Source organism: Oncorhynchus masou, chromosome 28 (genome assembly GCF_036934945.1).
Source record: "Oncorhynchus masou masou isolate Uvic2021 chromosome 28, UVic_Omas_1.1, whole genome shotgun sequence".
Lineage (NCBI taxonomy): Eukaryota > Metazoa > Chordata > Actinopteri > Salmoniformes > Salmonidae > Oncorhynchus > Oncorhynchus masou.
Genome location: NC_088239.1, coordinates 81,956,381 through 81,977,098, shown reverse-complemented (window position 1 = coordinate 81,977,098; position 20,718 = coordinate 81,956,381). Strand labels below are relative to the sequence as shown.

General features: G+C 45.6%; 1 protein-coding gene and 1 long non-coding RNA gene across 9 annotated transcripts in view; both read right to left on the bottom strand.

Moving 5' to 3' along the window:
* Nucleotides 1–1,497: 1,497 nt before the first annotated feature.
* LOC135518405 (uncharacterized) lies at nucleotides 1,498–5,036 on the bottom strand. Its single transcript, XR_010452145.1, has 2 exons — nucleotides 4,901–5,036; nucleotides 1,498–4,868 (listed from the first exon to the last, which is right to left on the bottom strand). It is a non-coding gene; the product is annotated as an uncharacterized LOC135518405 (long non-coding RNA).
* A 69-nt stretch (nucleotides 5,037–5,105) lies between these two features.
* The window catches only part of mvb12ba (multivesicular body subunit 12Ba), a 37,408-nt gene continuing 21,795 nt past the window's right edge, over nucleotides 5,106–20,718 (bottom strand). For all 8 annotated transcript variants that reach the window (XM_064943574.1, XM_064943572.1, XM_064943573.1 and 5 more), the window contains 5 exons: nucleotides 20,494–20,637; nucleotides 13,451–13,545; nucleotides 8,641–8,696; nucleotides 8,021–8,080; nucleotides 5,106–5,473 (listed from right to left, as the gene is read on the bottom strand). In XM_064943574.1, the coding sequence (XP_064799646.1) occupies nucleotides 5,387–5,473; nucleotides 8,021–8,080; nucleotides 8,641–8,696; nucleotides 13,451–13,545; nucleotides 20,494–20,637 (442 nt within the window). In that variant the 3' untranslated portion in view covers nucleotides 5,106–5,386. The remainder of the gene's footprint in view (nucleotides 5,474–8,020; nucleotides 8,081–8,640; nucleotides 8,697–13,450; nucleotides 13,546–20,493; nucleotides 20,638–20,718) is intronic.

Sequence of the window (20,718 nt, the reverse complement as noted above, 5' to 3'; positions counted from 1 at the left end):
CCTCAGACAGACGTTATCTAAGCTAGCTAGTCAGTAACTCCTCCAGACGTAGCTAGTTCGTTATCTAAGCTAGCCACTCGTAGTTAGTAACTCCTCCAGACGTAGCTAGTTCGTTATCTAAGCTAGCCACTCGTAGTTAGTAACTCCTCCAGACGTAGCTAGTTCGTTATCTAAGCTAGCCACTCGTAGTTAGTAACTCCTCCAGACGTAGCTAGTTATCTAAGCTAGCCACTCGTAGTTAGTAACTCCTCCAGACGTAGCTAGTTCGTTATCTAAGCTAGCCACTCGTAGTTAGTAACTCCTCCAGACTTAGCTAGTTCGTTATCTAAGCTAGCAACTCCTCCAGACGTAGCTAGTTCGTTATCTAAGCTAGCCACTCGTAGTTAGTAACTCCTCCAGACGTAGCTCGTTCGTTATCTAAAGCCACTAGCAGTTAGTAACTCCTCCAGACGTAGCTAGTTATCTAAGCTAGCCACTCGTAGTTAGTAACTCCTCCAGACGTAGCTAGTTCGTTATCTAAGCTAGCCACTCGTAGTTAGTAACTCCTCCAGACGTAGCTAGTTCGTTATCTAAGCTAGCCACTCGTAGTTAGTAACTCCTCCAGACGTAGCCTAACTAGCCACGTAGTTAGTAACTCCTCCAGACGTAGCAGTTATCTAAGCTAGCCACTCGTAGTTAGTAACTCCTCCAGACGTAGCTAGTTAGTTATCTCTAAGTAACTCCTCCAGACCTAGTTCGTTACTCGTAGTTAGTAACTCCTCCAGACGTAGCTAGTTCGTTATCTAAGCTAGCCACTCGTAGTTAGTAACTCCTCCAGACGTAGCTAGTTCGTTATGTAAGCTAGCCACTCGTAGTTAGTAACTCCTCCAGACGTAGCTAGTTATCTAAGCTAGCTAGTTAGTAACTCCTCCAGACGTTATCTAAGCTAGCCACTCGTAGTTAGTAACTCCTCCAGACGTAGCTAGTTCGTTATCTAAGCTAGCCACTCGTAGTTAGTAACTCCTCCAGACGTAGCTTGTTCGTTATGTAAGCTAGCCACTCGTAGCTTGTCAGTAACTCCTCCAGTATGTGTTGACATAATTTCACAGGACTTGTTCTTGCATGGAAGCTGTTGAGATCCGTAAGAAATGTACCTTTCTGTAGCCAAATATCTTATTTATCCATTTTGTTTAAGCAGTAAATTACCTGGTATGATCGTGCATTGATCAGTTATACAGTTTTAAAATGTTTTTTTTTTGTGTGTGCTTTTTTTGGGGGTCCAAAAATTGACCTTTTAAAACATCAGTTATCACCAACAGGATCCCCAGAGCCATAATGAATTCACAAGCATTTACAAATTAAGAGTTCCCAGGAAGACAAACAAAACATCAAATCGTACAGGTTCTACCTCCGGAAGTACAGAGCTTCACGTTGTTTGGGTGGTTCGATTGTTAATTAAAACCTCAAATGTATATTTTAGTGTTAACTAATAATATAAACGGTGGAAGCTTCTCGTCGTCAACTTAAGTTTTGTTTAATGGTGGGATGACAAATCATTCAAAGTAGAATAACCCAAACTCCATCCAGGAGAGAAGAGTTGCAAATCAAAACAACATTTAAACATCTACAAATCCCAGCTGAGCGACAGCTGGTTGAACAGTATCTCATAGCTGGAAGGAATCCGCGGCTGTCTTAAAAAAGGAGCCCATGTTGAAAACAATTACAGGACTGAACTTGATCTCACATTAAAATGTTAATACACAGACAAATCATATTAGTTAACAATGTATTTTTTTTTATCATGACCATCTGAAGATATTTACACGCCACAGTTCAGATGTAGAAGTACAGGTGTAGGTTACCATGATGCAGGCAGAACAAAACAAGCTGTAACGTGGGAGCATTTTACAAGCATCGTTTTTGAACGGACGTTTGGTCTAGTTGAACTAGCTAAGCTACTAGCATGATCACAATATATAAGCAGTGCAATAACACAATCCATCTCTTTTTCTTTTACATTGATTTGACCATTTAAAAAAAAAAAGATTTTCTGAAAAATACAACACTGAAATGTATTATTGGTCAATTATTGTGGGGAGAGAAGGGTCAGAATAGTCTCCAGGCCTTAAATGAGCAATTAGACAAAGAGAAAATAAAAGGGCTGTTTTCCACCCAAAGGGCACCAAGAGCTGCTCTGAGGAAACAACCTCTGCCAAGCATAGAAAGATCAACTAAATTATGTTGAAACGTGATGCTTAAACTACAGCGATAGAATACATCAGTACCAGGAATGCTAGAAAAGAAAACAAGGTTCTCCAGAGTTGACATGATTATCTAGGCAGAGTTTAAAAAGCTTATGTCGAAAAGGAGCAACCCAGGATGCCATTTAAGACAAATACTGTTGTACAAAAAAACAAAACAAAAAAACCCATTCTCAATATTAATACCATCAATATCAACCATGTGTGGGTAAAAGAACGACAAGCAACAACAAACTAAAAGTCGTATCAATGAGTGGTTTGATCACAGTTGGTTGTAGCACAGTTGAGGCAGTAAGACAAAAACAATCAAAAAAGACTAAAGTGTTTGAAAAAAAACCCCACTATCGCAGAAGGTGTGTGTTTCCTGATAGTTTGGAGTGTGTAATGTGGGTCGTGTTCAACAGAGAGCGAACGTTTTTGAAACCTGGAAGGTACTAAACTGAACACAGCTTTCAGTTGTTCCCTGTTGCAAAACATTTTTGATATGGTGAACACAACCACAAGGTTTGGAGGGAATTGTGTAAGAGTTTGGAGAAAACTGAGGAGATGGGGGTGTTATTAGTTATAGCCCCCCCCCCCCCTATGCCAATGGGCAGGCAAAACATCAGGAACACTTTATTAAATTAATTAGTTTTTGAAAATACCAACAAAAAAAAGCAGACTGTTTAGAAGACCACACATATCAGCTTTATGCGTGAAACAAAAGACCACTTGAGCCCTAATTATTAAGTGTGTTCTTCTTGATACAAGAACATCCCATTTAGTTCAAAACACATATTATACACGTAATTAAAACACTTAAAAATCGAATTTTGTTCATTATTAAGAAAACGAAAGTGGCAAATGAATACTATCACAATGCTGGCCATTGTAACCTGACTAGAGAAAGACAGGGCTCTCATTGGTAACTGGCTCCTTCAAAAACAAAAACAGTACGTTTCTGTCAAACTCATTCCGCGAGAAATAGAAAATACAGCTTTTAAAAGATAAGAAATACTAAAAGACTGAGTAAAGCCACAGTGAGACTGGTAACAGATGCAAACATCTGGCTTTGAAAAAAAAAAACACACAAAAAAAAAAAAGTGGTGTGTTGTCCAGCTAACGGCCAGACCTTACCGACTGTAACAGTCCATTTACTAGTGGTTCGGATTTTAATCCAAGGAGTGTCTCAGACCAGAAAGAACATCGATGGAGTCCTTGAAACGTGACACAACAGCCGAGGCAAAGAGTAAGAACAACTGAAATGACTCACAAAGAATGACGAGAGAAAAGAACATTCTCAAAGCATTTGGTGAACTGTCCAAATCAATATTGTTGGGGGACATTTATTTTACAGTAACATGTAAGCTGGCTCCTCTTCCTGGGCTTACATCTAGTGTACAGGGAGGTGGTTGGGGTGGGGTGGGAGGGGACTGTAGTCAACGACTGGCTAAGCTGCTCTTTATTCCAGAAATATCCACAGACGACCAATGGAACGAAGGCGAGACCAGTGGGTTACGTACTGCTTATATCCAATAGGGTATTATAGAGCACGGTTTGTTCCAACCATCCCAAGTCTCTGTGGGTGCTTTAAAGTTTCCCGAAAGGAGGGATGGATCAAATGTGCATTTCTAGACTAAACTGGTGCCTCTGCCACTATGGTTCATGGGTTGAATGGGCAAGCCTTGCTCTCTCTCTCTCTCTCCCTCTCTCTCCTCCCTTAACCACCAAGGGTCCAAAATCACACAACCAACAGGTTCACAGGTCCTTCCATCCTGAATGCGGAGCTCGTCTCGATCACACGTCTGTGAAAGCCTTAATGCATCAACGGGTCCCTTTTTACCATGGAGCGTTTCCCTCCTCAAATAAGCACTACTGAACTTTAAAAACAGAAGAAGAAGAACCGACTGGGCAACCAAAGGACTTCTGTTTGTTCATTTTGTTTTTCTATTTCAAAAGAAAAAAGGACCATCCATTTGGACAGTGGACCAAGCTGTCCCAATGACATTATTGTTTTTGTTGGTAGGAGTGGAGGGAGGAGTAGTGGGAGGTGTGGAGGGAGGAGTGGAGGGATGCAGACAAGGAGAGAGGAGTGGAGGGAGGCAGACAAGGAGAGAGGAGTGGAGGGAGGCAGACAAGGAGGAGTGGAGGGAGGCGAGGAGGGAGGCAGACAAGGAGAGAGGAGTGGAGGGAGGCAGACAAGGAGAGAGGAGTGGAGGGATGCAGACAAGGAGAGAGGAGTGGAGGGATGCAGACAAGGAGAGAGGCAGACAGGGAGGGAGGAGTAGAGGGAGGGAGGCAAGGAGGAGTGGAGGGAGGCAGACAGGGATGAGTAGAGGGAGGGAGGAGTGGAGGGAGGGAGGCAGACAGGGAGGGAGACAAGGAGGAGTGGAGGGAGGCAGGGAGGGAGACGAGGAGTGGAGGGAGGCAGGGAATGAGGAGTGGAGGGAGGGAGGGAGGCAGGGAATGAGGAGTGGAGGGAGGGAGGCGTAGAGGGAGGCAGGCCAAAGGGAGAGAGGGAGACCTCGTTTCCTCTGTCGCTCTCTTTCTCTGGCTTGGTTTGTGTGGGATGGTTCTCAGTAGTAGTAGTAGTAGTAGTAGTGTGAGTCTCTCCTCCTCTCCTGCTGGAGGACTGGGGGAGGCTCAGACCTCTCTGTAGGGGAGGAGGGAAAGGCTCAGACCTCTCTGTAGGGAAGGAGGGAGAGGCTCAGATCTCTGTAGGGGAGGAGGGAGAGGCTCAGGTCTCTGTAGGGGAGGAGGGAGAGGCTCAGGTCTCTGTAGGGGAGGAGGGAGAGGCTCAGGTCTCTCTGGAGGGGAGGATGGTTCTCAGTAGTAGTAGTAGTAGTAGGGTGAGTCTCTCCTCCTCTCCTGCTGGAGGACTGGGGGAGGCTCAGATCTCTCTGGAGGGGAGGAGGGAGAGGCTCAGGTCTCTCTGGAGGGAAGGAGGGAGAGGCTCAGATCTCTGTAGGGGAGGAGGGAGAGGCTCAGGTCTCTGTAGGGGAGGAGGGAGAGGCTCAGGTCTCTGTAGGGGAGGAGGGAGAGGCTCAGGTCTCTGTAGGGGAGGAGGGAGAGGCTCAGGTCTCTGTAGGGGAGGAGGGAGAGGCTCAGGTCTCTCTGGAGGGGAGGAGGGGGAGGCTCAGATCTGTGTGGGACTGGGGGGGGGGGGCTCAGGCCTCAGAGCCCAGGGAGATCCGTGTGGGACTGGGGGGAAGCCTCGCTGCTGCGCTGTGCTCTGTGCGGAAGCTATACTCGTACTGAGAGAAGAGGTAGATAGAGAGATGGAAAGAAAGATAACATGTCATCAACTATCATCAGGACAACATTAAATACATTTATAAAGCATGTTTAGTGTGTTTGTTTAACACACCGTTGAAAACTGTTAGGGCCACCCATTAGTCTCATGGTCACAGTATTCCCCCTTGTGGCGAAAACCAGCACAAGCCAAAACAAATTCCATCCACCACAAAAATACGTCGTTCCCCACTGATAGATGCTTTGAGGTCTGGAATCAAATCGAACTCATTTAAATCCAAACAAATGCTTATTAAAATGTTGAATTAAGAGAGCTCAAGTGTTTTGGATTAAGAGGACTGCCAACAGTGTGTTGCAATACCTGAACAACCCCCCCACCCCCCCCAAAAAAATAAATATAATAATATATTTGACAACAAACTGAACTAAACAATTCAACTAAGAGATTACATTCCAAGTTTAAAATGAAATGATTTCAGTTGATTTGCTGTGTGGTAAGAAAGCAGGGCACTAGGTGATGCTGTGTGACTACTAGTTGCCAGATCTCCTCCATACCACAGGGTTAAGGTTAAACAAGCGGTTAACGGTATTCTCACCGCACCAATTCATGGCTTGAAAAGCAATTGCAGAGAACAGACATACATACAACACGCTGTATGGTACCACAGCAGATCAAGATTCAACAAAGCATCTTGTATTGGTCTTAACCCTTTATGTATTACCTTACTGAAACAAGGGTTAGTCTCAACTGAGACTCACCTGGTCCGGTCTATCGTCTCACCTGGTCCGGTCTATCGTCTCAACTGAGACTCACCTGGTCCGGTCTATCGTCTCAACTGAGACTCACCTGGTCCGGTCTATCGTCTCAACTGAGACTCACCTGGTCCAATGGGTATGTGGTTGAGACAATATTGTTTCTCTGCCATGTTCATTCGCCGACATTCCAGGTTATGACATTTGTTTTTATGTCTGTTCCCCTTTCCATCTCTCCCTCATCCCTGCAATTCATCACCATCTCCCTCATCCCTGCAATTCATCACCATCACCCTCATCCCTGCAATTCATCACCATCACCCTCATCCCTGCAATTCATCACCATCTCCCTCATCCCTGCAATTCATCACCCTCATCCCTGCAATTCATCACCCTCATCCCTGCAATTCATCACCATCACCCTCATCCCTGCAATTCATCACCATCACCCTCATCCCTGCAATTCATCACCATCACCCTCATCCCTGCAATTCATCACCATCTCCCTCATCCCTGCAATTCATCACCCTCATCCCTGCAATTCATCACCCTCATCCATCATCTCCCTCATCCATCATCTCCCTCATCCATCATCTCCCTCATCCATCATCTCCCTCATCCATCATCTCCCTCATCCATCATCTCCCTCATCTCCCTCATCCATCATCTCCCTCATCCATCATCTCCCTCATCTCCCTCATCCATCATCTCCCTCATCCATCATCTCCCTCATCCATCATCTCCCTAATCTCCCTCATCCATCATCTCCCTCATCCATCATCTCCCTCATCCATCATCTCCCTCATCCATCATCTCTCCCGTTGCAGCCCCCCCCCCTCCCTCCCTCCCACAGGATGAAGACGTCAACTCAAATTGTGGGCCTAATCAACACTTAAGAGACCAATTACTTATGTTCGCAAGTTCCTCTAGTCATTGGGGGCCTAATGGCTGGAACCGACACCATCCGAAGCAATGAGGGGAGAACAGCATGTAGCACCAGCCCCCCCCCCCCCCCCCCCAAAAAAATATTATTGGCTGCTGTATATGATTACAGGATCCATTCTCATCACTGGATCACGCCTTTTCATTTACTCAAAATGTCTTCCCTTAGTTACTGTATGCAACCCTTCCACAGGAAAACTGCACAGTTTGAGTAGAGGGCGAAATAGGTCAAATTACAGGCCTCTAGTGGACAGATGGAGAAATACAGTGGAACAACATTGCTGAAAATGCTGCCTTCACAAAGCACTAACAAAAAAAGCTATTATAAGCTACGCACCTCTTCTCCATACTTATTGAACTCATTTTCTCTGGGTTCCTTCCATTCCACTGATCATGTGGATTAGACACTACGACTTACTTTGAGCCCTCCCTCGCACACGAGGTAGGGGCAACGTCTGCTCGCTTATTATTATTTTTTAATGAGGGACAAACACACCCTTGGCAATGCTCAGTGCTCTGACAGAGAGAGGCTTGGGTGTGGTTTAATTCAGAGAGGGATCATCTCTGCCTGAATAGCCACTCCACGTGTAAAGCCCTTTTTACATAATCAATAAGAAGTGTGATCCCCCTGCCTCTATCAAAATGCTAGAACCCGTTTTGAAGGCAGTCGATGATGTCATATGTCAGTGAACATGGCGGTGTGAGTTTAGCCTGGTCCCCAGGCTCGGTTTGTGGAGTCTTGCCAACTCCTATGGTGTTCGGCATGACAACGACCACAGGAGTTGGCAAGACGGCACAAACAGATCTGGGACCAGGCTAGTACGAGTTAGCCCGGGGTGAGACGGTGTACTCACCTCTTTCTCAATCTCCGTCAGGGACTTGATTGTGATGCCCATCAGATCCACCTGCTGCAGCTGCAATACAGATGGCCGACAGGACAGGAAGTTGACAGGCTGAGCGAACATGTTGAATGCATGGAACACAGACTTCTTCTCTGTCTGTGCCTACTCTTCATCAACCAGTTTCACACATACCGAGCAACAATCTTATCAAGCTGATTGCCTGTTGCATCTAAGTTCTCTTCACAAACTATGATGCTCAACATTCAAGATTACATTTTGTTCTCTCTTCACAACTATGATGCTCAACATTCAAGATTACATTTTGTTCTCTCTTCACAACTATGATGCTCAACATTCAAGATTACATTTTGTTCTCTCTTCACAACTATGATGCTCAACATTCAAGATTACATTTTGTTCTCTCTTCACAACTATGATGCTCAACATTCAAGATTACATTTTGTTCTATCTTCACAAACTATGATGCTCAACATTCAAGATTACATTTTGTTCTCTCTTCACAACTATGATGCTCAACATTCAAGATTACATTTTGTTCTCTCTTCACAACTATGATGCTCAACATTCAAGAGTACATTTCGTGAGTGAACCAACCCGAAAGACAGACTCACATCATCGGAAGCGCAGGCAAACTTCTCAGAGATCATGAAAGGCACTCCATCCATTGCTGAAAGAGACAAAGAAGACTCATTACAGCCACAAGATACAAATGGCTGGCCTCGAGGTTAGGGCGTTGAGCCAGTCACCGAAAGGTTTCTGGTTTGAAAACCCGGAGCTGACGAGGTGAAAAGTCTGTCGCTGTGCCCTTGAGCAAGGCACTTAACCTCAATGGCTCCAGGGGCGCTGTATAATGGTGACCCTGGATGTTACTTCACTCCCTGAGGGTGTATCAGGAGGAGTTGGGATATGCAGAAAATACATTTCCATTATAAACTTGTAACAGGACAAATATAACCAACCCCTAAAAATGATGTATTAACACCCCAAACCCTCTGTCAGAAGGGTCCGTCGAGGCCACTGGGACTGTTGCCTTCTTGCTGATCAACCTCCCTCAAGTCCCAATACATCTCCAAAGAAACCAAATATATACACTAGATTAAAACTCTATTTAAATAGCTCTTTAGCTCCGAGGACAAATTCCTGGTCTTGAGGCGTGAAGGCTTAGCTATAATGTGGAACTGTGATAATCGTTCAATAACACACAAACTCAGGCCTGCATAGTTCTTTGACCAAACTTTCAGTTTGACCCCAGTGTATGGCTTTTGGTTCAGCCGAATGAGTATAAAAACAGGGTGTGTGTTTAAACTGAAGACGTCGGACTAAAGTGTTAATTACAACCTCCCTCTGCGGTAATGTAGTCTTTACCACATTTAAAATGACAGGCCTTCTGACCATCAACGATTGCATGAATCACACTTCTGAAATTGAAATCTTATTTAAAATTGTGTACAGATGACATGGGGTGCAGGCCAGGGGTTAGAGGTTCAGGATGACATGGGGTGCAGGCCAGGGGTTAGAGGTTCAGGATGACATGGGGTGCAGGCCAGGGGTTAGAGGTTCAGGATGACATGGGGTGCAGGCCAGGGTTTAGAGGTTCAGGATGACATGGGGTGCAGGCCAGGGGTTAGAGGTTCAGGATGACATGGGGTGCAGGCCAGGGGTTAGAGGTTCAGGATGACATGGGGTGCAGGCCAGGGGTTAGAGGTTCAGGATGACATGGGGTGCAGGCCAGGGGTTAGAGGTTCAGGATGACATGGGGTGCAGGCCAGGGGTTAGAGGTTCAGGATGACATGGGGTGCAGGCCAGGGTTTAGAGGTTCAGGATGACATGGGGTGCAGGCCAGGGGTTAGAGGTTCAGGATGACATGGGGTGCAGGCCAGGGGTTAGAGGTTCAGGACGGGGTGAAGGCCAGGGGTTAGAGGTTCAGGACGGGGTGAAGGCCAGGGGTTAGAGGTTCAGGACGGGGTGAAGGCCAGGGGTTAGAGGTTCAGGACGGGGTGAAGGCCAGGGGTTAGAGGTTCAGGACGGGGTGAAGGCCAGGGGTTAGAGGTGAGGACGGGGTGAAGGCCAGGGGTTAGAGGTGAGGATGGGGTGAAGGCCAGGGGTTAGAGGTTCAGGATGGGGTGAAGGCCAGGGGTTAGAGGTGAGGATGGGGTGAAGGCCAGGGGTTAGAGGTGAGGATGGGGTGAAGACAGAGAGAATTCTCCAATGAAAGAGCCTAAATGCATTCAACAATCCCTTTTAAACCTGTTGACATGTGACAAGCTGGCACAGGTCAATTGTTAATTCATATGATGTTACTCCTCCAATATAATACAAAATGTAAATAAATCTCATCCAAACAAAAACAGATTTGTCCTTCAACCTCCTTGTCTAGTGCCTCGTCCTTCCTAACTAACCTTAAAACTCTGTAGGGCGTAGAACCCACCCCTTTCAGATCAACTAAGGAGAGGAGACAAGGAAGGAAGGTCGCTTCCTTCAAGCAGAGCATTAGAAGCTCATTAATAACTTACTTAAATAACCCGCAGAAGATCTTTTAAGGGACATTAGGATGATGAATCTTTATAAATTGTCTTTAAATGGCTTGGATGTGGAGGGCATAATTTCATCTGGCTGTAATTAGCTGGGGATATATAGCACGGCCACACTCCTCCATGGGATGGTTGGACAGTATGTCGCCGTCTCCTCAGGCCATGTGTTGCAACAGGGGTAGGCTTTCAAAAATCCGGTAACTTTCCCAAAATTCCACGGTTTTCCAGAAATTCGGGTTGGAAGGAATACAGAAATTCTCCAACCCAAACCAGGACTTCTGGGAAACCAGAATTTTGGGAAAGTAAGTAGAATTTTGCAACCCGAAAAACAGGGGGTTATGGGAGATGTAGTGAGGGCCAATGGGGCATACTGAACTGAAGGTGATGGAGACCTGTTGTGGCACATCTGGGTTGTGTCATGTAGCTTGTTGACTACTTGTGCTCTTTGACTAATAAAGTGTAAAACCAAGAGGAGGATTTGAGACGAGGAGTCGGGGATGTGTTTGGATAATAAGCTTAGAGCCCACGGTGCCTCAAATGTCATTTTGTTTTTATTTCCTCCATACTAATGATCCCAAATATCCGGATGGATTTGACTGAAAACCTCAACTGTCAAAAGGCGATCCTTTTCACTGTGTAAATAGTGAACTAAAACTTGCGTCGAAAGGATGAAACTCAATTTTTTTTTAAAGAGCAAAAAAATAAATAAAATGGGGGGAAATGAAAAATAGAGAAGAAGAAAAGTCCTTTCCATAATCAGTGAGTCAGGCATCATCTGGAACTATTAAGCGTATTCCACAGAGTGACGAGGGGGGTGGGGGGGAGATCAATCGTCTAAGCGTATTAATAAAATATCCTAAATTACACAAGTCATAAATCCTGGGGAAAATGAAGCGCACCCTCGTCTGTCACTGCTATTTTAGCTTTAGAGACGTCACCAAGAGTGGGGGTGAGCTCTCGATAAGGCTGAATGGCAAAGAGATGAATATGCAAATTACACTGAGCATTTACAAGCCTCGAATACCCTTCCCCCCTTCCTCCCCTCAAAAGACAACTTCTTCTGTCGGAGGCTTTTCCGCTTCTCATTGTAACCCGCCACCCACCCCCCACCTCATGTTTAATTCATTCAGGGACTCACCTGTCAGTTTCAGCCTCTAATGCTGCAGGGGTGTCATTACGGCGACCTCCGTCAAGGAGCCAGCGTGGGTTTTAATTGGAAAGCGACGCTGAGTTCTCGGAGCTACAATTATTAGGGGCAAATTATAAAATAATAAAAAAATAAAAAAAAGGGCAGGTGCAACTCCTTAAAATGGCTGATATCTGATATTTGTTTCAGCGGCTATCGCCGGCACCCGACTGACGGTCATGTCCCGTCTTAATTGGTTACGAGACTTCTCTCCCGACGGACATCGCGTCCGTTCAAACGACGTGGGAGTAATGAAAGTGATCCGTCGAAGCAAACCGTTGTCTACTGCAGTGTTGATGAGTGGCGCGGTCATTGGTTGGTTGGTTTCGCAGCCTTTCTCAACTGTGCAGGGGGGGGGGGTCACCCAGAGTTTAGAGAACAGAAGGAAAACTTTTGGGTAAAACTCAAAAATGTCCTGCTTTACCCAAAGGGTGTCCTACACGCAACTCCAGGGGAGATTTCACGTGTCAGTGTTGCGTCTCTTCAAGCGTTTTGTTTATTTCCATGTGCCAATGATAAGGAGTACAAAGAAACCCCTATTAGATTGTACCGGGAGTGGTAATGCATAGCTCATTACGTGAAAATTAGATGTAGAATAGATTATGGAAAAATTTGTCGCCCAGTACTGGGGGGGGGGGGGGTCCATCTCTCTGGCTCACCACACGATGTAACATATCCATCTTACGACATCCAAAGCCCTAGACTCCTTAAGGGGGAGCTACCATAGGTGACTGCAGAGTGAACACACTCCTTAAGGGGGAGCTACCATAGGTGACTGCAGAGTGAACACACTCCTTAAGGGGGAGCTACCATAGGTGACTGCAGAGTGAACACACTCCTTAAGGGGGAGCTACCACAGGTGACTGCAGAGTGAACACACTCCTTAAGGGGGAGCTACCATAGGTGACTGCAGAGTAAACACACTCCTTAAGGGGGAGCTACCATAGGTGACTGCAGAGTAAACACACTCCTTAAGGGGGAGCTACCATAGGTGACTGCAGAGTAAACTGAGGGAATACACTCCTTAAGGGGGAGCTACCATAGGTGACTGCAGAGTAAACACACTCCTTAAGGGGGAGCTACCACAGGTGACTGCAGAGTAAACACACTCCTTAAGGGGGAGCTACCATAGGTAACTGCAGAGTGAACACACTCCTTAAGGGGGAGCTACCACAGGTGACTGCAGAGTGAACACACTCCTTAAGGGGGAGCTACCACAGGTGACTGCAGAGTGAACACACTCCTTAAGGGGGAGCTACCACAGGTGACTGCAGAGTGAACACACTCCTTAAGGGGGAGCTACCACAGGTGACTGCAGAGTGAACACACTCCTTAAGGGGGAGGGGAGCTACCATAGGTGACTGCAGAGTAAACACACTCCTTAAGGGGGAGCTACCACAGGTGACTGCAGAGTGAACACAGGTGACAGAGTGAACACACTTAAGGGGGAGCTACCACAGGTGACTGCAGAGTGAACACACTCCTTAAGGGGGAGCTACCACAGGTGACTGCAGAGTGAACACACTCCTTAAGGGGGAGCTACCACAGGTGACTGCAGAGTAAACTGAGGGAATACACTAAATTCAAAATGAATATTATGCAATGGCTGAAGGAAAAAAAAACAACAACAACAAAAAAAACATTGAATATGCATAATCCAGAAGATTTTTTTGCAATTGGGAAGAAACGTAGACAGTAGCTCACCTGATATGGCGTACAGGTTGGAGTTCTGGTGTTCAAAATCTGGTCTAGTAGTGGTTTGCCTTTTGAAACTGGCAGGGAGTGTCATGGATATATGTCTGTAGGGGACAAACAGATTGATTACTAAACAATGTGTCCAATTTCTTTAAAATGTGTGTGTGTGTGTGTGTGTGTGTGTGTGTTATATATATATGAGCGAGAGATTTTACAGATAAAGAAAAAAATCAGTTAGAAGCGATTGATACCAAAACAAGATTTTGAGACTTCCTGTCGCCCCAAAACAGTCAGCGATATTTACAAAACAGCCGCCTGGTTCTCGGGTTTATTCTGCCATGATGGGGGTCGACCTTTTATCAAATCAAAATCAAATCAAATGTATTTATATAGCCCTTCGTACATCAGCTGATATCTCAAAGTGCTGTACAGAAACCCAGCCTAAAACCCCAAACAGCAAGCAATGCAAGTGTAGATGCACGGTGGTTAGGAAAAACTCCCTAGAAAGGCCAAAACCTAGGAAGAAACCTAGAGAGGAACCAGGCTATGTGGGGTGGCCAGTCCTCTTCTGGCTGTGCCGGGTAGAGATTATAACAGAACATGGCCAAGATGTTTAAATGTTCATAAATGACCAGCATGGTCGAATAATAATAAGGTAGAACAGTTGAAACTGGAGCAGCAGCACGGCCAGGTGGACTGGGGACAGCAAGGAGTCATCATGTCAGGTAGTCCTGGGGCATGGTCCTAGATTATCCTCATCACTTCCATCAGCGTGTGGATACGCTCCTCTCAGACAGGAGGATTTTTTATTTTTATTAAAAAAGGTTGACGACAATCGTTAATCTAAGGCATTGGCCACGGACAGCTTTAATGAAGATCTCCTTTCCAGCTCCATCTCAAAAAGTTTGACTGAGGAAGTGGAGGGGAATTATGTCGGTGATAGGATTCCGATGGTGGGTGTGATTATTTCACAAACACAGATTGACCTGACAGATATTGTTTGGGTGCTCTTTCTGAGTATGCCTGCCTTTGGCCACACTTCACAAAACATCCATCAATATCCAGAAATGAATGCAGTAAATAAGCTGCTTTCTTGAGAGGTCTACTCTCTCTCGGACCAGGACGACCAACGTACTCAGGAGTTGCGTCTAGAGTCAAAATAAGAAACCAGAGCAGTCGCTTTTGATCACAATGAAAAGCTTTTGAATAGTGTATAGCAGGGCTCTCCAACCCGGTTCCCAGAGAGCTACCCTAGTGTAGGTTTTTGCTCCAACCTCCCCCCAGCTGAAACTAACCAGTTTAACAAACAGTTCATTATTAGAATCAGGTGTGCTAGATTAGAGATGGAGCAAACATCTACAGCTCTCGGTTTCCCGATAGCGATGGAATTTATAGGCTTTACAAGTGTTTCAGCGATGCATCTTTCCTTACAACGGCTTTCCTAAAACATCACGCAGAGAGAACGTTTGCTAAGTGCGTTGGGAGCATAGTGTCGATACTGCCGGGATCTAAATAAAAAAGGCTGCACTGCTCTCGGATCAGATCTTACCTTGACATTTATAATTATAATAATCACAGACAGCCTACAATTAGCAAAACAGAACTCAATTGAATGAACTTGAAATGTATTTAAATATTTAATTATATAGGCCTATACTGTAGGCTATTTATCTTGAATAAACAGCCTTTTTTTCTTCTTCACTTGTTTAACAATTGCAAAGACATTGGCAACTTTGTATTTGTAGTCAACTTCACTGTGAAATTATCGGTGGTCACAGAGACAGATATAAACACATTAATTCTATGTTTAGCAGAGATCTTTTGTGTATAAAGTGACGCAGTAGGTAAAAAAAACAACTAATCTAACAAAGCACTTAGCTGTTTGAGTGGTATGAGGCAATTAGTAAATAAGCGTTTAAGTGCAAATTTGGTTTTTGGGGAAACAGCTCAGATGTAACGATGCTCTGGTGAAGGTTCTTACGACGAGCCTTAAGATGCCTTTTGGAAACCGGACCCTGGATGGTACGGTAGCTCCCCTGGAACAGGGTTCGAGAGCCCTGCTGCAGAGCCATTTCGCAGGCAAGATGTTACACTAACAAGCATCCATGGTCCTTCTGTGGCTGTCAAACTTCACTCAAATGAAAAACAGCATTTTATTAAACTCAAAAAAATCAGCCACATCTCAGAGAAGCTCCAAGGCTTTAGACTGGTGACTCAATTGACATATAGGCAATAAGTTACTCAGTGAACAAAGCACAGAAAAAACTGACTGCGGTGGTTAGGGATTGGGATTACAGTGGCCACTGGAGTTTGGAATCCAATTTATCATCGTTGTGGGGAACAAGATGCCACTCCTCTTGTTTCTCTGCCGAGGTTCTGACTGTGGTGTGCTGAAATTCTTTAGTAAATTACAGAAGAGAACATTGTGGGGAGGCAAGGGAAATGAAACAATTATGCATCGTAACAATCCAGTCTTTTGGAGCGAATTTAAGTAATATTGTCAGGCACACAGAAAAGAAAAAGAAAAGCTGTTTTAACCTTCGCTACCACTTTGTAAGTATGTTGGAGCCAGTGTTGGGGCCAACTAGTGATTCAACTACATTCTGCAGTAGCTTGGTGGTCATTGAACTAAGTTAAAATCTAGGTACTGTTTACAGTAGTTAATAACTTTTTTGCCGTGTAGCTAAATACTGTAACTCCACCACTCCCTCCCCCCCCCCACTACAGCCTAATTCTCACTTAACACTGTTTTTGTTTTTTAATTACACATTCTGTTAACATCTGACATTTCAGATATACTTACAGTGCATTCGGGAAGTTCTCAAACCCCTTGATTTTTGTACACATTTTGTTACGTTACAGCTTTATTCTAAAATGGATTAAATTGTCCCCCCCCCCCTCAATCTACACACAATATATAATCACAATAGCATAAGTATTCAGACCCTTTACTCAGTACTTGAAGGACCTTTGGCAGCAATTACAGCCTAGAGCCTTCTTAGAAATGATGCTACAAGCTTGGCACATCTGTATTTGGAGAGTTTCTCCAATTTTTTCTCTGCAGATCCTCTCATGCGCTGTCAGGTTGGATAGGGAGCATCGCTGCAGAGATGTTCGATCGGGTTCAAGTTTGGGCTCTGGCTGGTCCACTCAAGGACTTTCAGAGACTTGTCCTGAAGCCACTCCTGCGTTGTCTTGGCTGTGTGCTTAGGGTCATTGTCCTGTTAGAAGATGAACCTTCGCCCCAGTCTGAGGTCCTGAGTGCTCTGGAGCAGGTTATCATCATGGAGCTCTCTGTACTTTGCTCCGTTAATCTTTGCCTCGAGCCTGAAAAACATCCCCACAGCATGATGCTGCCACCACCATGCTTCGCTGTAGGGATGGTGCCAGCTTTCCTTCAGACGTGACGCTTGGCATTCAGGCCAAATAGTTAAATCTTGGTTTCATCAGAACAGAGAATCTTGTTTCTCATGGTCTGAGAGTCCTTTAGGTGCCTTTTGGCAAACTCCAAGCAGGCTGTCAATTGCCCTTTACTGAGGAGTGGCTTCCGTCTTGCCACTCTACCATAAAGGCCTGATTGGTGGAGTGCTGCAGAGATGGGATAACCTTCCAGAAGGACAACCATCTCCACAGAGGAACTCTAACGCACTGTCAGAGTGACCATCGGGTTCTTGGTCACCTCCCTGACCAAGGACAGTCTCCCCCAGTTTGACCGGGTGGCCAGCTCTAGGAAGAGCCTTGGTGGTTCCAATCTTCTTCCATTTAAGAATGATGGAGGCCACTTTTCTTGGGGACCCTCAATGCTGAAAAAACATTTTTTGTTCCCTTCCCCAGATCTGTGCCTCGACACAATCCTGTCGTCTTGGATCTCTATGGACAATTTCTTTGACCTCATAGCTTGATTTTTGCTCTGACATACCTGTCTATATAAGGTCCCACAGTTGACAGTGCATGTGCCTTTTCAAATCATGTCCAATCAATTGAATTTACCACAGGTGGACTCCAATCAAGTTGTAGAAACATGATGCACCTGATGCACCTCAATTTCAAGTCTCAGAGCAAGGGGTTATGTAAATAAGGTATTTATTATTATGTGTAATTTTTACCCAATATCGTGATTACGATGGTCTCATCGCTGCAACTCCCCAACGTTCTCGGGAGAGGTGAAGGTTAAGTCATGTGTCCTCTGAAACCCGCCAAGCTGCGCTTCTTAACACCCCCTCGCTAAACCCGGAAGCCAGCTGCACCAAACTGTCAGAGGAAACACCGTTCAACTAGCAACCGAAGTTAGCCTGCAGGCACTCGGCCCGCCACAAGGAGTCGCTAGAGCGTGATGAGCCAAGTAAATTGTGTGTGCCGCCCTATAGGACTGCTGTTCATGGCCGGTTGTAACACAGCCTAGGATCGAACCTGGGTCTGTAGCGACGTCTCAAGCACTGCGATGCAATGCCTTAGACCGCGCGCACACTCACTGGCAAAGATGTTCAGCAGGCAGGCAGATGCTGTGAAAAAAAATTCTGATCGACAGAGGGAGTGATTTGCATAGGCGGTTTGTTGCGTTTTTGGCGGGGACTAGAAGAAAAAAAATTCTCCCCCAATTTAATGTAGAGCTAAATGTATTTTTTTTTAAAGATTTCAAAGGTTTAAAAAAAAGAACAAAGGAGTTTGAACTGGTTCAGAATGAAATGATTGGTTCTCTCCAGGGGTTGGAACCAATCAGAGAGAAGAGGGCTGAAAGAAAAGAGGGAAAGACTCAGGGGAGACGAGGAGGAAGCAGCTTCCTGTCTCTTTAAAAATGGCTGAAAAGCATTGCACAAAAACACATTTAATTTCAAAGGGAAAGTATACTTAAGCAATAAGTCCCGTGGAGGTGTGGTATATGACCAATACATCACAGCTCAGGGCTGTTCTTATGCAACACAGAGTGCCTGGACACAGCCCTTTGCCGTGGTATATTGGCAAAAAACAACAAACCCCAGGTGCCTTATTGCTATTATAAACTGGTTACCAACATAATTAGAACAATAAACAAGTAGTTTTGCAACATACCCATGATATATTGTCTTATGTCCTGCAAGCAAATCTGCCTCTACAGAGCATCCAGTCCAGTGGAGTTACACGCTAGCCTGGCTGGGGTAGCGCTGCTAGTCCAGTGGAGTTGCACGCTAGCCTGGCACTGCTAGTCCAGTGGAGTTACACGCTAGCCTGGCACTGCTAGTCCAGTGGAGTTACACGCTAGCCTGGCACTGCTAGTCCAGTGGAGTTACACGCTAGCCTGGCACTGCTAGTCCAGTGGAGTTACACGCTAGCCTGGCTGGGGTAGCGCTGCTAGTCCAGTGGAGTTACACGCTAGCCTGGCACTGCTAGTCCAGTGGGGTTACACGCTAGCCTGGCACTGCTAGTCCAGTGGGGTTACACGCTAGCCTGGCACTGCTAGTCCAGTGGGGTTACACGCTAGCCTGGCACTGCTAGTCCAGTGGGGTTACACGCTAGCCTGGCACTGCTAGTCCAGTGGAGTTACACGCTAGCCTGGCACTGCTAGTCCAGTGGAGTTACACGCTAGCCTGGCACTGCTAGTCCAGTGGGGTTACACGCTAGCCTGGCACTGCTAGTCCAGTGGTCCAGTTACACGCTAGCCTGGCACTGCTAGTCCAGTGGAGTTACACGCTAGCCTGGCACTGCTAGTCCAGTGGGGTTACACGCTAGCCTGGCACTGCTAGTCCAGTGGGGTTACACGCTAGCCTGGCACTGCTAGTCCAGTGGGGTTACACGCTAGCCTGGCTGGGGTAGCGCTGCTAGTCCAGTGGAGTTACACGCTAGCCTGGCTGGGGTAGCACTGCTAATGCAGTGGAGCATTGTCTGAGAGCAACAGTGTGAGAGGAATCCCAAAGGTCTCTATGCATTCCTGTGGTTCAGGTTAGGGTCATCCCAAGGATCCCAGATAGCACGGACAGTGGGATCATGGTGTAATGCTTTTTCCTCCGGGGGATATAGCAGAACGTCCATTTATATGGAATGACCTGGTATTACAGAGTTTAAATCTCAAAACTACTATGGTGTTTAAGTCAAATTGATAGTAAAAACTTGATTGGTATAATACATAAAACACACGACAACAAAGTGCAAAGTCGGTTGTTGTAAACAAGAAAATAATTACACTAGACTATTTTAACTTAGAGAAAGGCACAAAAAAATAAATAGTTTTAGGGTTTCAAGTGTACATCGTTTTTCATTAAATGTGGAGTTTTGTTACAATAACAGGTTCCATCTGGTTCAGATATTTCAGCACAACTAACAATGCTGGCCCGTTCTCGACACTAAACCACCCTCAGATAGGAGCGCAACTCCAGTGGTTAACCATTGTTAGAGAAAACAAGTCCTTGTGGCAGTCGGGAGAAAACCACCAAGACGGGTCCCGGTGGCAGTCGGGAGAAAACCACCAAGACGGGTCCCGGTGGCAGTCGGGAGAAAACCACCAAGACGGGTCCTGGTGGCAGTCGGGAGAAAACCACCAAGACGGGTCCCGGTGGCAGTCGGGAGAAGATACATGTACACTTCAGATGTGAAGAATACTCACTATTCTAGCTGCAGACTAGTATTCCTCTCCTTCTCTTGCAGAAGCTTTAGACACAGTTTCCCTTTGTTTTACTCTTTAGCCGCAGGCTATAGGCAGTTCATTTCCCCCATTCTCTTGAGTAAACGCCGTTTCAACACAACGTGCCTGTTCTTTAACTTACTTGGCTGCAGACTTGAAATAGAAACCACTCTGAATTATGGGAAGTGGAACACACACACGCAAGAGGTCCTGAATGAGGTGACAGGTAGCCTAGCCTAGTAGTTAAAGCATTGAACTAGTAACCGAAAGGTTTCAAGTTCAAATCCCAGAGCTGAAAAGGTCAAAATCTGTCGTTCTGCCCCTGAACAAGGCAGTTAACCCACTGTTCCTAGGCCGTCATTGAAAATAAGAATTTGTTCTTAACCGACTTGCCTCGTTAAATAAAAAAGGTAAAATAAAATAAATAAAATGAGACAATATGGAAAACGTTGCATACTTGGGCAGAGGGGCTGCTGGGGTTGGTGTGGTGTTGGCCGTCGAGTTGACGTTCTGGATGTTATTGGTGGTTGGAGTTGGCGAAGATTCCTGGGCACGCGGGACCTTACCCATGCGATACCAGATCCCCATGTTGTTGAGCTCTCTGGAACAAAACCACAGCCTCTTTTAGCATCATCATCCATTTCCTGCATACAGCCACACCACGTAGACTGACTAGAGGTAC